Source organism: Schistocerca serialis, chromosome 1, assembly GCF_023864345.2.
Source record: "Schistocerca serialis cubense isolate TAMUIC-IGC-003099 chromosome 1, iqSchSeri2.2, whole genome shotgun sequence".
NCBI classification, from domain to species: domain Eukaryota; kingdom Metazoa; phylum Arthropoda; class Insecta; order Orthoptera; family Acrididae; genus Schistocerca; species Schistocerca serialis.
Window position 1 is genome coordinate 1,059,870,899 of NC_064638.1, and position 13,003 is coordinate 1,059,883,901.

Sequence of the window (13,003 nt, forward strand, 5' to 3'; positions counted from 1 at the left end):
CGACGCCTTCATATGTGTAGGCAGCAAGCCAGGCAGAGAAACAGAGACAGCGGCTCGCGCCTCCTGGAGGCAGCAACGGAGGAACTGGTTGGCCGCAAGACACGAAGGCCGCTGCTGATTGGCCAAGAAGACTTCGGTCAGCCAATGAGCGGCCGCTGTCCCACCTTTCTTTGCCCACGGTGAGAGCTGCCGCGAGGAATGAGGTAGGAAGGCCAGCCAAGGCGAGGTTTCACCGGACGGCAGGCGCAGACCGACGGAAGTGCCGGAGCTGTGACGCAGGGGTTGGGCAGGCTTCCACGATGGAGGCAGGGTGAGCGCGAGTCAAGTTTGTTTCGTTTGTCAGCCAACGGGCGGCACACGTCGGTCCGTCAACAGCAACGTACCAGCTTCCATGCACCAGCAGTGACGTCACAACCGCGGCGTAAGCAACAGGTCGATTCCGTCACTCTCCAAAATACGTCAGAGGTGTTCTCCCGCGCATCTTTCGGTATTAGCGTGCGGTGATATCAACTCGCGAACGAGCAAGCAACTCAGCTGGAATACGTGCAACAGATACATTGGTTTGCGTTAGCGAGTGTAATTTTTGTGGAAGTGTGTCAACAAAGTCGTGACGGACGTGTGAAATTTTACTGTTACAAGTGATTTGTGTGGAAGAAGATAATTCCTAGGGCAACATCGTGTTAATATTCTCTGGAAAACAGAAGCAGGTTGTTAGGAAGATTGTGTTTTTCGGCGCTAAGGATTCGGAGAAGGAAAATGACCGCCTCTTCAGCAGCTTTGTGGGTCTTTCTGCTCTTCATTTTTCACCAGCTGAACACAGGTAAGGAAAAGAGAAGTGCTTACCTTGTCCATTCTGTACAGTGTTGAATAATGCGACTGTACTGTAGATAGACTCAGGCAGAAACAGAAACCAGTCCTAGCAAGCAGGTGTTTGTGTCTGTATCATCTTCTAATTGCTGTTTTTCTCTAACAGTCTTCCAGCCATAAGGAGGTTTTTGTTTCCGTGTTTACTGTTTGCTTGTTCACTGCACTTCATAACAAAAGTTCAGAAATCATTAAAATGAGAGGAAATCCATTTATTATGCAATTCCATTTACACATTATCGCTGTGTAACACATGCGTTGTTTTGGAGTGTATAATTGATATCAATTTACATCCTCTCACCACTGTACAAAAATTAAGTGGAATCTGAATTTAAAGTCGTAGTGAACTTATTTAGCATGGTGACATAGTAGGACGATATGTACCGAGCAGCAACAGTATTCCGTGACGAATTTACTGTAGGAGATTTCATTATCGGAGTCTCGATTATTTTAGTGATTGCTTTCTGCCTTATAGGTAAGGTTTCCTGCAGGATTCCATATCGAAGGACTTGTTACCATTTTAACTTAGGGGAGACTGGTACAGTGATTAATCTCTCTTCAGAATTTATCAAGACTGCAGCGTGGGAGTATGCTTAAGACATTGTGGTTTCCATTAATATATCCGCACAATAAAACCACAGTACCCCAATAGATCTTGTTCTAAAAGAATAAAGTTCACCCCCACTCCTCTCCAATACGTGTTTATAATTCAGCAGCATCCTACTTCCACCGCAATGTGTGCACGATCATCTATCGAATTACTTCCGCCCACCACGCTGTGCTAGTTTCCCTATTACATTGGCACGTATTACATTAAAATTAAGTAAGAAACCCTATTACATTGGCACGTATTACAATATAATTAAGTAAGAAATAAAGACGAGTGCAAGGACAGTTAGCCGTCCATATGGATAACTATCACAACGCTTCTGAAACGAAGAGAACCAGAAAATTATCGTTTCAGAGATACTGAACCGTTCAACACAACTAAGCTGTTAACGGTACACCCAGTTACATGTATTCCCCCTCCACTGTAGCCGTCACCTCCCCTCCCCCTAGTCTATTCTGTAGCTTCAGATTAAGAGCCGGCTACTTTTAACTTTATTCCTTCAACAATACTTATTCTCAAAGTATTGTTGCTTCGAAGATCGACTAGTTTTGTATCAAATGGGGAGTCGCGTTTGTCATATGTAATAAAGTATATCGGGAATAAATGCTTTTCAAAATCCCGCCGCGAGAATAGAACTTATAGTATTAGTTGGATACTACTAGTCTTTTAAATGGTAGAATGATGTGAAATAATAAGGTTAGGCCCAAATCATTTCCAATACCTATCATTAGTGGCACGTTACTCCAGCAGTAATGGATCACCATTTTCAATCTTTCAGCATTCAAAGCTTCAACATTCAGATATGCTTGACATTTAACCGATAGTTCAGAAATAGGAACGAACAGCTCTTCCACTGAGTCAATAGGTTTGTAATAAACCAGATCTTGCTTGCTATCATTTTCCAAAAATTACGGTCCTCAGTGAAATAGCCAGGTGTACCCGACTCATCATTTTTGTATTTTAAGTAGTTCTTTTTCTTATGTAACCTTCAGATCTCAAACTTCCGAAGGTTAGCTTGTTTTCGCCCAAAATAGAATACCTGCTTCCGGGAGTTCCAGAACTCACGTGCTTGTTTTGTGCTTGTATTCCCCCCCCCCCCCCCCCCCATTTTCTGTAAAATGGTTCAATGTAACTAACTCTACGGCGCCAAGATTGTATTCCAAGGACAAGTTCAAAAAATCTCGTGTATATTTTAACAGAGCTATAGTACAAATAAAACATGCGGTGGCTTGCCAGTTGAGTCTGTCAGACTGACTGGAACATCGACGTGAGCTGTCCTCGTGCTAACCGTTTCCAGTTCATTAACAAGCATTCCACATATAACTCCACAACGAATGTCCGAAGTTCCCAATCCATCTCAAACAACAGTTGCTTTTTCAGTGACCATCCGAAAGGAGATTAAGAATAAGTGAAAGGAGTGTACAACGTACTTGGTATCACCCTGGTACGACGAACGAAGTGGTAGTAACTTCGCCAAAGCATACCAGTAAATAAGCAATCACATGTAATTGCTTAATTCTTTCTTACCTTGGAGCTGATGAATGATGCTAACATTGATGAGTAATGTTGCCGTAAATGTTGGTACTAAAATCGCGACAAAATCCACAGATATCCAAACGTAGGATGAAGGTGAGGAGGGTCTTGAAAGGCCTGTAAAAATTAACACATACATCACTACTCATCATAGTACTTGCATAAATATACTTGAAAGGTAAAGAGCTTTTACACTTCGCTTTTGGCATCACAAAACAACGAGAATTCACACTCTATAATTACACATACAGGCACTGAACAGCATACGAATTGATGGAAGTCAAGATACTCATCAGCGTGAACAACTTAATAGTGGTTGTTATACAGAGTTACCGACTGCTATCAAATATGCTAGACGTAGTATGAGAGTAAGTTGCTGACGATTGCTTGTATGTTATATATTGATACAGCGCACCAGTAGAATATGAATGTTAGATTCTTTAATTTGAAAATCGGGACATTAGGTGTCCCGAATGAGGCTTCTTGGGACATCAATATAAAGGGTGAAAAATTCGAAGATTGCAGATTAATCGGGACGTATGGCAATCCTAGTGATGACAATATAGTTTATTAAGCAATGTCCACGTCCTCCCTTCCACCCATTTCATGCTGCAGACGAATTTAGATGTTTTATGCATTATATTGAGTCATACCTAATTGACTTATATATATATATATATATATATAACCAATCCCAAAGAAAGCTGGTGTTGACAGATGTGAATATTACCGAACTATCAATTTAATAAGCCACTGCTGCAAAATACTAACACGAATTCATTACAGACGAATGGAAAAACTGGTAAAAGCCGACCTCGGGGAACACCAGTTTGGATTCTGTAGAAATGTTGGAACGCACGAGGCAATACTGACCCCACGAATTATCTTAGAAAATAGATTAAGGAAAGGCAAACCTAGGATTCTAGCATTTGTAGACTTAGGGAAAGCTTTTGACAATGTTGACTGGAATACTCTCTTTCAAAATCTGAAGGTGGCAGGGGTAAAATACAGGGAGCGAAAGGCTATTTACAATTTGTACAGAAACCAGATGGTAGTTATAAGAGTCGAGGGGCATGAAAGGGAAGCAGTAGTTGGGAAGGGAGTGAGACAGGGTTGTAGCCTCTCCGCCGGCCGGTGTGGGCGAGCGCTTCTAGGCGCTTCAGTCCGGAACCGCGCGACCGCTACGGTCGCAGGTTCGAATCCTGCCTCGGGCATGGATGTGTGTGATGTCCTTAGGTTAGTTAGGTTTAAGTAGTTCTAAGTTCTAGGGGACTGATGACCTCAGCAGTTAAGTCCCGTAGTGCTCAGAGCCATTTGAACCAATTTTGTAGCCTCTCCTCGATGTTATTCGAACTGTATATTGAGCAAGCAGTAAAGGAAACAAAAGAAAAATTCGTAGTAGCAATTAAAATCCATGGTAAAGAAATAAAAACTCTGAGGTTCGCCGATGACATTGTAATTCTGTCAGACACATCAAAGGACCTGGAAGAGCAGCTGAACGGAATGGACAGTGTCTTGAAAGAAGGATATAAGATGAACATCAACAAAAGCAAAATGAGGATGATGGAACGTAGTCGAATTAAATCGGGTGATGCTGAGGGAATTAGATTAGGAAATGAGACACTTAAAGTAGTAAAAGAGTTTTGCTATTTGGGGAGCAAAATAACTGATGATGGTCGAAGTAGAGAGAATATAAAATGAAGACTGGCAATGGCAAGGAAAGCATTTCTGAAGAAGAGAAATTTGTTAACATCGAGTATAGATTTAAGTGCCAGGAAGTCGTTTCTGAAAGTATTTGTATGGAGTGTAGCCATGTAAGGAAGTGAAACATGGACGATAAATAGTTTAGACAAGAAGAGAATAGAAGCTTTCGAAATGTGGTGCTACAGAAGAATGCTGAAGATTAGATCGGTAGATCACACAACTAATGAGGAGGTATTGAATAGGATTGGAGAGAAGAGAAATTTGTGGCACAACTTGACTAGAAGAAGGGATCGGTTGGTAGGGCGTATTATGAGGCATCAAGGGATCATCAATTTAGTATTGGAGGGCAGTGTGGAGGGTAAAAACCGTAGAGGGAGACCAAGAGATGAATACACTAAACAGATCCAGAGAGATGTAGGTTGCAGTAGGTACTGGGAGATGAAGCAGCTTGCAAGCATGAAGAGCTGCATCAAACCAGTGTATGAATTGAAGACCACCACCACCACAACAAAAACAACAACAACAACAACCTAATTGATGATACATCGAATGTTTTCTGCAACCGTATCATCAAATTGTAATTAGCGTTTCATAAAGACGGCAATGAATGACGCACACTCGACCAAGGGCAGCACTTAAAAGACATCGTAATAGTTGCTAGATCAGTGGTTATTTCTATTGTAAAACTATTTGTCTTACACTAACTGGAAGCGCAGCCCCGTTGATTACTTCGTTCTCATTTAAATGTCATTAGGTTTACACCAGGAAAATACCCCGATGTCCGCTTATGTATGTTACCTGCTTGTGAACGATAACTTTTGTGGCAACTCCTCCGTATACGTAAACATAGCTTTCTCAAATCCTGATGCTGTAATGAGCAGCTCATGGTTTATTTACGAGATGCAGAAATTCACAGTGGGGTCGAAGCTGGTGCCATGTTCCTTGACTTTGGGGGGGGGGAATAGTCACTAAAGTTTGGAATGTCACCTACTGAACAAAATATGTGAAATAAATGCAGTCGTACCAAGTATGCAACTTCTCTGAAGAGTGACAAGCAGAATTTGATAGTTCGTTGTCAGTGGTAGGCAAAGCTACGTCAAGCGTACATACCACCATTGCTATTCGCGATGGGTACAAACTAACACTTACACGACTCAAGAAATGTAGAAATGCTTCACCACTGTCATCCAGCAATTAAGCGCTCTGCCGTAATGAGTTATCTTCTTCTTAAGTCTCCATCTAGATTAGATCGTTTACTAGCTGATCACTGCAACTCACTGTACCCGTGGGAGGTATTTACTGTGTCGGCGCACGTGTTTCTTCTTTTCCTTTTCCCAAGTCTGGACTTTGAATTTCTGTCATCCTTGCCACATGACCAACAAGTTTGATCAGCAAGTTTCCATGATGCTTCTGAACGGCTTTTTGGACAATACACTACATAGTTCTCTGTGGTCAAGATGGGTGGTACTTTCAAACACTGAGTTGATCCCTGGGGTGTGCGCAGTTACTATAAATGAAAGCGAACATTGCACGAAATGACGGTCTCTCAGTTTTAATTGTGGCTCGTTAGCCAGACTTTCTCGTGTAATGAAACTTTTTTATCAACATTAATCATTATATTACATTACTAGTTTATATCGGGATCATCTTACAGTAATACAGGATTTGACGCCATAATACTATGAAAATAAACACTTCAAAAATATACCTACACACACAGTATATAAACGTGTGCTTTTAGCCTCGCGTGGTAGCCGAGCGGTCTATGGCGTCTTGCCACGGTTCGCGCGGCTCCACCCATCGGAAGTTCGCGTCCTACCTCGGGCATGGGTGTGTGTGTTCTCCTTAGCGTAAGGTAGTTGAAGTTAAATTAAGTAGTCTGTAAGCCTAGGGACCGATAACCTCAGCAGTTTGGTCCCATAGGAACTTACTACAAATTTTCCAAAGTATATGCTTTTTATGAGGATGGAGAGGTCGTTGGCCGTCTCCTTGCTGAAGCAATGGCTTAAGAAAACCTAAAACAGGATGGCCAGGTAGAACAAAATCCATCCTCCAGATGTTTAACATCTGTGCTACCTATTTCCGTTGGTCCATATTGTACAATGGTCTTTGATAAACACGCAGTTTATTCCAGTTTTTATAAAACATAGTTTTGTTCCTCGTCGCTGCACACATGACAAGCGCTGGTGACTTGTGAACTATGAACATGCTGCTATGACACTCGCACTATCTCCAGTCTGTTTAGGCTCGTAAACATGCCACTATCAACACCGACATGAACATCTTCTTGTTCTTTCCGTCCACCTGAAAATCTTAGTCAGCGTCCGCCCATGATGAGTGAGATGTCGAACTCAGGAGAATGAGACGACATTACTAACATGCACTAAACACACTGGAACATGAGTTTCTTCTAAAAGCAGTACGTTGTGATCATGTACTCGAATGCGAACTGATGTTGTAGCTGTCCCCTTTCTTTAGCAACTACTACTGTGAATCCTCTAAATAGTCTCTGATTGTGTAGCGTGCGTTATTTGAGAATATGGTTTGGCTGACTTTTCGAATAGATGTATTTGCCTTTTTAAACAGATGTATTTTAGTAATCTTTTGCATCTTCTCAGGCAATTTATTATATGGTTTAATTCCCTGATAAGGAATGTTACTTTGAGTTTTTTGTTTGTATTTCCAAACTGACGCTTGTTCCACGACTGTGTATAGAACTATTAGTGAAGCACTTGACATTGTTTTCCCTCACGCGATTTGTTGCTCTCTTTACGATCACTGGGAAACTATGAGATGGAATTTGAGCCAAAATTCGCCTGCTTACAAATGCGCAGCTGTACGGCACAGGTTCTCGGCAACCTCCGCTGACTTCACGCATTTAATGCTCCATTGCAATAGCTCCTTGCTCGCGGAGCAAAACTTATGGCTTCGTAAACCATGGCGATAGCGTCAGAGTCCACTAAGGCTGTGAATGCAATACCGTTCTGGGCGCCGGTCTGTAATACCCTGAGCCCTGTTGTGTTGCAATGGCCACCTTTGTGCAAGGCAAGCGCGTCGACTTTTCGGGCTGTCGACCATTTAAGAGCGGCCGTTGCTGCTCTTTATGACTGTACTGTATTCGTAAATGCGCCCATTTCTGATAACACGAAGTTCCATGAAATGTTTGGTGTGTGTCTGTTATATGGCGAGATTTCGATTCACTCTCCCGTAAGGCAGAAGTGGCAAGATCGAAGATATAACGGTAATCGGAACTCACAGCATTCCTTCCAACATTTCTTGAATGAAAATGCTTGGCACAATAAATGTTTCCATCACTAATGGTTCATCTGACTCGTAATTCCCCTTCTGCAACGAATCCAGCTGTTGTAAAGACAAAGAAAATACAGATGAAAACGCTAATAGACGAAAACAAAGTAAAATAAGATTCTTTTCATCGCGTTCTACCACCTAAGTCATGACAATATGGTCTTTCACAAAAAAAAGAAGTTAAATATCTGTTCGCAGGCAAGGACGTTGAGTTATAAACTCGTATAGTGTCAAAAATTTCTTACCGTATATTGGAGAGCAATGTGATCGTTAGCTTTATCGAGGAGTATCTGTAGGATTTTTTGTCTTTCAAGAGTTTCCTATCTGGTGTTGATGACTTCTGCATGTGTATGTTACGCAATGACATGCTTTTGCTCTTGTGATAAATTTGGAAACATGGTATACGAACACAACTGCCTCCAATAGGAAGGCATGACAGATACATCGTCGTTTAACGTTCCCTCCGTATGTGGGGGCTACAGTTAGCAGCCTCTTAAAATGTTACACGAACTAGCTAGAGGCACGGAAACTAATGCCACGACCTGCCGTACATTAAACGACCTCTTTATCCTGGCGAGAATTCCACATATCGGTGGGCTGTGGAGACGATGAAGGACGCATACAGAGTAGTGAACGAGTTCAATCTTGTGGCCGAAGAGATTAAGGTTATGCGTTGGATATTTCACCTTGTAGACTGGAACCCGTCACTAGGTACAGTACAGTGTGTTTCAAAATTCTCTTTTCAAAATGAGAACGCATATTTTAGAAACGAGGATAGGTAGAAAGGTGCGGTTTGTGGCATAGTGTTCACATAAGCCTAAAGTTTTAGTGGCGGTTTGATGTACTTCACTATTTGCGTCAACTGTTCAAAATGGTTCAAATGGCTCTGAGCACTATGCGACTGAACTTCTGAGGTCATCAGTCGCCTAGAACGTAGAACTAATGAAACCTAACTAACCTAAGGACATCACACACATCCATGCCCGAGGCAGGATTCGAACCTGCGACCGTAGCTGTCCCTCGGCTCCAGACTGCAGCGCCTAGAACCGCACGGCTACTCCGGCCGGCCGTCAACTGTAGCACGCAGGATATCTGATCGGTATTCCAGTTCCTCTCATGTCCAGCCTAGCATATCCTCATTAACATACGCAATTGCTGCTCTGTTGCCAAAGCTCACAGTTGCTGCAGGTCTCGCACCCTGAAGAAAAAAACCTTATGGAGTTGTGTGGAGAAGCTGGGGTGGGGGGGCGGCAGGAAATACGTCGTCCTCTTCCAGTCCAACGCCCTGGAAATTTGTCGTCCAAAGCCTTCCTGACGATCGAGACCCAGTGAGGGGGCGGCACCAACCTCTGCAGCAAGATGTCAGGCTGCAACTCTTCGACCTCTGGGAATGCAATCTGTACCAACATGCCCAGATAAACAGTCGAGGTTGTTGACGCCTCTAAGAAAAACCGTCGCACCACACGGTCGTTTAGCATACCTCACCACAAGTTTTCCTTGGTAATGTTGCAAACGATGTCCGTGATAATCTGGGTGTTTCAAGAGCTCCAGTTCCTCACAAGTAGTCGGTTTATCTTCGCGGACACATGAAAGCAAACTTTGCCCATCATCACCTTTTTCGGATAGACTGGGTCATCGTCGATCCGGCTCGGAACCTCAATTGCAAATGCTTTGCACTTAGGCATGCCATCAGGTTGAAGCGCATGCAGTAGCTGCACCTTACAGGCATGTTGTTTCAGTCTATTAGGTGACATTCTGTGCTCCATGTTTGGTGCTAGCTGCGACTGCCAAGGAGTTTGAAGGGTACATTTGTTTGACCTCTTGATACATGTGTGCTGCACCCGTTCCACATCTGCATCACTCGTGCTGGACGCACTTCCGGACTTCTTGAACTTCGAGTATCTCTGTGTGGTGTTCGGACTCGGTGGATTTTGGAACACTCTGTATTATCGCAGGCCAAGGTTGAGGACGTTTCGTTGACAGAGGAACCTTCCTGATGTTCAGAAATCAGCTACTGTCCGTTGATAACTTTGTAAGCCGCAAACTGGATGAGTAAATAAACTGTACATAACAAACGCAGACATCTCCTGCGGGGGATTGTTTGATTTATTAAATTAGTTCCAGTCATGAGATGCGACCATACTCCGACGTTTATTTTCCTGTTCATATGTATGAGGTTCATTCAACTGAAACCTGGTCAGTGCGTCTACCTTTGCCTTACACGTAAGGTGGCACCACGTAACTGCGGGTCTGGTGGCGCCATCTATTGGTAGAGAGACTGACGCGTGCGCACCGTTTGATGTTGCATAGTGGCAGTGTGGTTTCACGCCGAAGAGAAGGTGGTCACACAAGTTATCGTCCACTAACGAATATGCAGGCGAGTAATCAGGAACAACGAGGAGTGATTCGATTTTTGGCGGCGGAGGGAGTTTGAGAGCATTAGACGAGCCATCAAATCGAAACGGCGAGGCATCTTGTCCAATGGCGTTATCCTCCTGCAGGAAACTGCCCGCCCACACACTGCCAATGCGGTGAAGACGACATTGCAGCGGTTTCGTTGGGAAACGCTGGAATATCCATCATACAGTCCCGACCTTTCACCGTGTGGTCTTCATGTGTTTGGACCTCTAAAACAAGATATTCGCGGACATCGATTCGTCGCAGCGGACGATGAAGTGTGTGACTGGGTCCAGGTCTGGATCCTCGACAGCAGTCTACTATTATAGCTTCTTCAAGGATGGAATCGACCGGCAAGTGTCGCAATGCGATAAATGTGCAACAGTTTTGGCGACTAGTGCCCCTTACCAGAGTGTACTGAGCGAAACTAGTCAGATAAATTAAATAATGTGACCCCTCCCCCCTCAACGGTTTACCTATTACATTAAATTTATACTATAGCACATAGACATTTCCGTTTATGAATATGTAGTTTTAACGCGAAGCTCTTTCCTGGGCAAGCTTCTTCATTTCTGCAAAACTACTGCAACCTATACACATATGAACCTGCTTACTGTAGTCGAGCCTGACTCTCGCTATAGAATTTAACCCCCCGCCCCACACACACACACACACACACACACACACACACACACACACACACACACTAAGGAATCTTTGATTTATTTATTTATTCTTGTGCCACAAAAATACATGTTATATGCACAGTTGCAACTAGACTACTTTTGCCCAAAACTTCGCTACTTCCAATGCATTTTCTGCTCCTTGATGAAGTGCATCTTCTGTCCAGAAGACTGAATGTAGTCGTCATTGAAGCATATGATGAACAGTCAGGTCTTCACAGTCGTGCTGAATATCATCTTGAACAGTGTAGCCCCACCTTACAAAATCAACGTTTGATCTGCTAACTCCAGATCTCATTCTGCTCAGGGACATCGGCGTCATCCGTTTTTCATCATACCCACGAGGTAGAGTCTATGGAACACTACGCCAGCCAGGGCGAAGGTACGTCGTATCCTTCCACTGTTGCAACTTAACTTTCTCTGCAGTGGTTCAGTGGTTCCAAGTGCCGTCGAAGTTCTGAGTAAACGCCACCTTGACTTCAGTCGTTGCGGGTGCGGTTCGTGGCCATACATAAATTCTCTCCTGCTCCACTTTCTTTCTTTCCTCATTTCTCTTCGAACAGCAGGTGGTGCTACTCCTGCGAGGTGGTAAAGCCATTCGACTGGAGGGGATTCCAAGCAACCTGTAATGATTTTGGAGGTGTCATTGAGTTGTAATTCCACTTATTTGGCGATGCTGAATTGTACATCCATACTCTCTCGTAGAACAGCATAGTGCCGTTGCAGAGTTTCGTATAGTTTCAGGTTGAGTAACCCCACTGTCATCTGGCCAGTTTCCGTAGAAGATTGTTCCTGGTGGAAACTTTATACTTCATTTTACACTAGTAGTTCACGCAGTGCTTCTTGAAAGAAAATGATCTATCACGTGTCACTCCCAGGTATTTTGGAGTCTCACCTGACCATACTATGTTTGATTTTTTGACTAGGTTCCCTGTTCTTCTTATGAAAAGTAGACACTTGTGTCTTTGTGCGACTTTACTTAAGTTGGTTTGTGTTGCAGTATCTGGGAAGTTGTTTAAGGGCATTCGCGAGGGCGTTCAAAATCTATGGTCTGGGATGCTAGAGCAAGGTCATCGGCAAACAAGAAGTTCCACCTTTTCGGTGCTACGTGTTGGTCATTTGTGGATATACTATATACAACTGGAGCCAGCACACTTCCCTGCGCGAAGCTGTTTTTCTGTAGTATCCATCGGCTACGCTGTTCTTGGAAGTTGACGAGGAATCTGCGATTCTGCAAAAGAGTGGCTACCAGACTAGACTGTCAGATTGCAGACCTTGACTAGCAGTAGATAGTGACTGTCAGTGTCGACCAACACCTCTCTATAAACACCTCTCTTTTCACCCTACCAACTTCAAGCCGATCTCTATAAACTGGGTGAACTTTAGCAGCTGTCCGGTGCAGCTTTGTCAGGTCGAAATCAGAGTTGCTGATGTATAAGCAAGGGCTCAGTAATCAGGCAATTCAGAATCAAATCTTTCAGTGAAGGAGTGCTTTAAGTCTCTTTTCTACTCAATTCTATACAGTACCTCCCCGTTAGTTACTTGATGTACCCATCTAATTCTTCTGTAGCATCACATTTCAAAATCTTTCTACCTCTCGTTTTTCCTGTCAGCGGATCTTTCTCCTTTCCATATCACGTACTTCTTATTTAATCATCACAGCTTCCATTTTCTTGTAAGTGTCCGTAGAGATTTTACACTACTGACCATTAAAATTGGTACACCACGAAGATGACGTGCTACGGACGCGAAATTTAACTGACAGGAAGAAGATGCTGCGATATGCAAATGATTAGCTTTTCAGAGCCTTCACACAAGATTGGCGCCGGTGGCGACACTTTGAACGTGCTGACATGAGGAAAGCTTCCAACCGATTTCTCATACACAAACAGCAGTTCACCGGCGT

At 43.4% G+C, this 13,003-nt stretch overlaps 1 protein-coding gene across 1 annotated transcript in view; it reads left to right on the top strand.

Moving 5' to 3' along the window:
* The first annotated feature begins 233 nt into the window (after positions 1-233).
* The window catches only part of LOC126415550 (tyrosine kinase receptor Cad96Ca), a 512,455-nt gene continuing 499,685 nt past the window's right edge, over positions 234-13,003 (top strand). Inside the window, exon 1 of the mRNA XM_050083437.1 lies at positions 234-820. Within this exon, the coding sequence (XP_049939394.1) occupies positions 757-820 (64 nt within the window). The 5' untranslated portion in view covers positions 234-756. The remainder of the gene's footprint in view (positions 821-13,003) is intronic.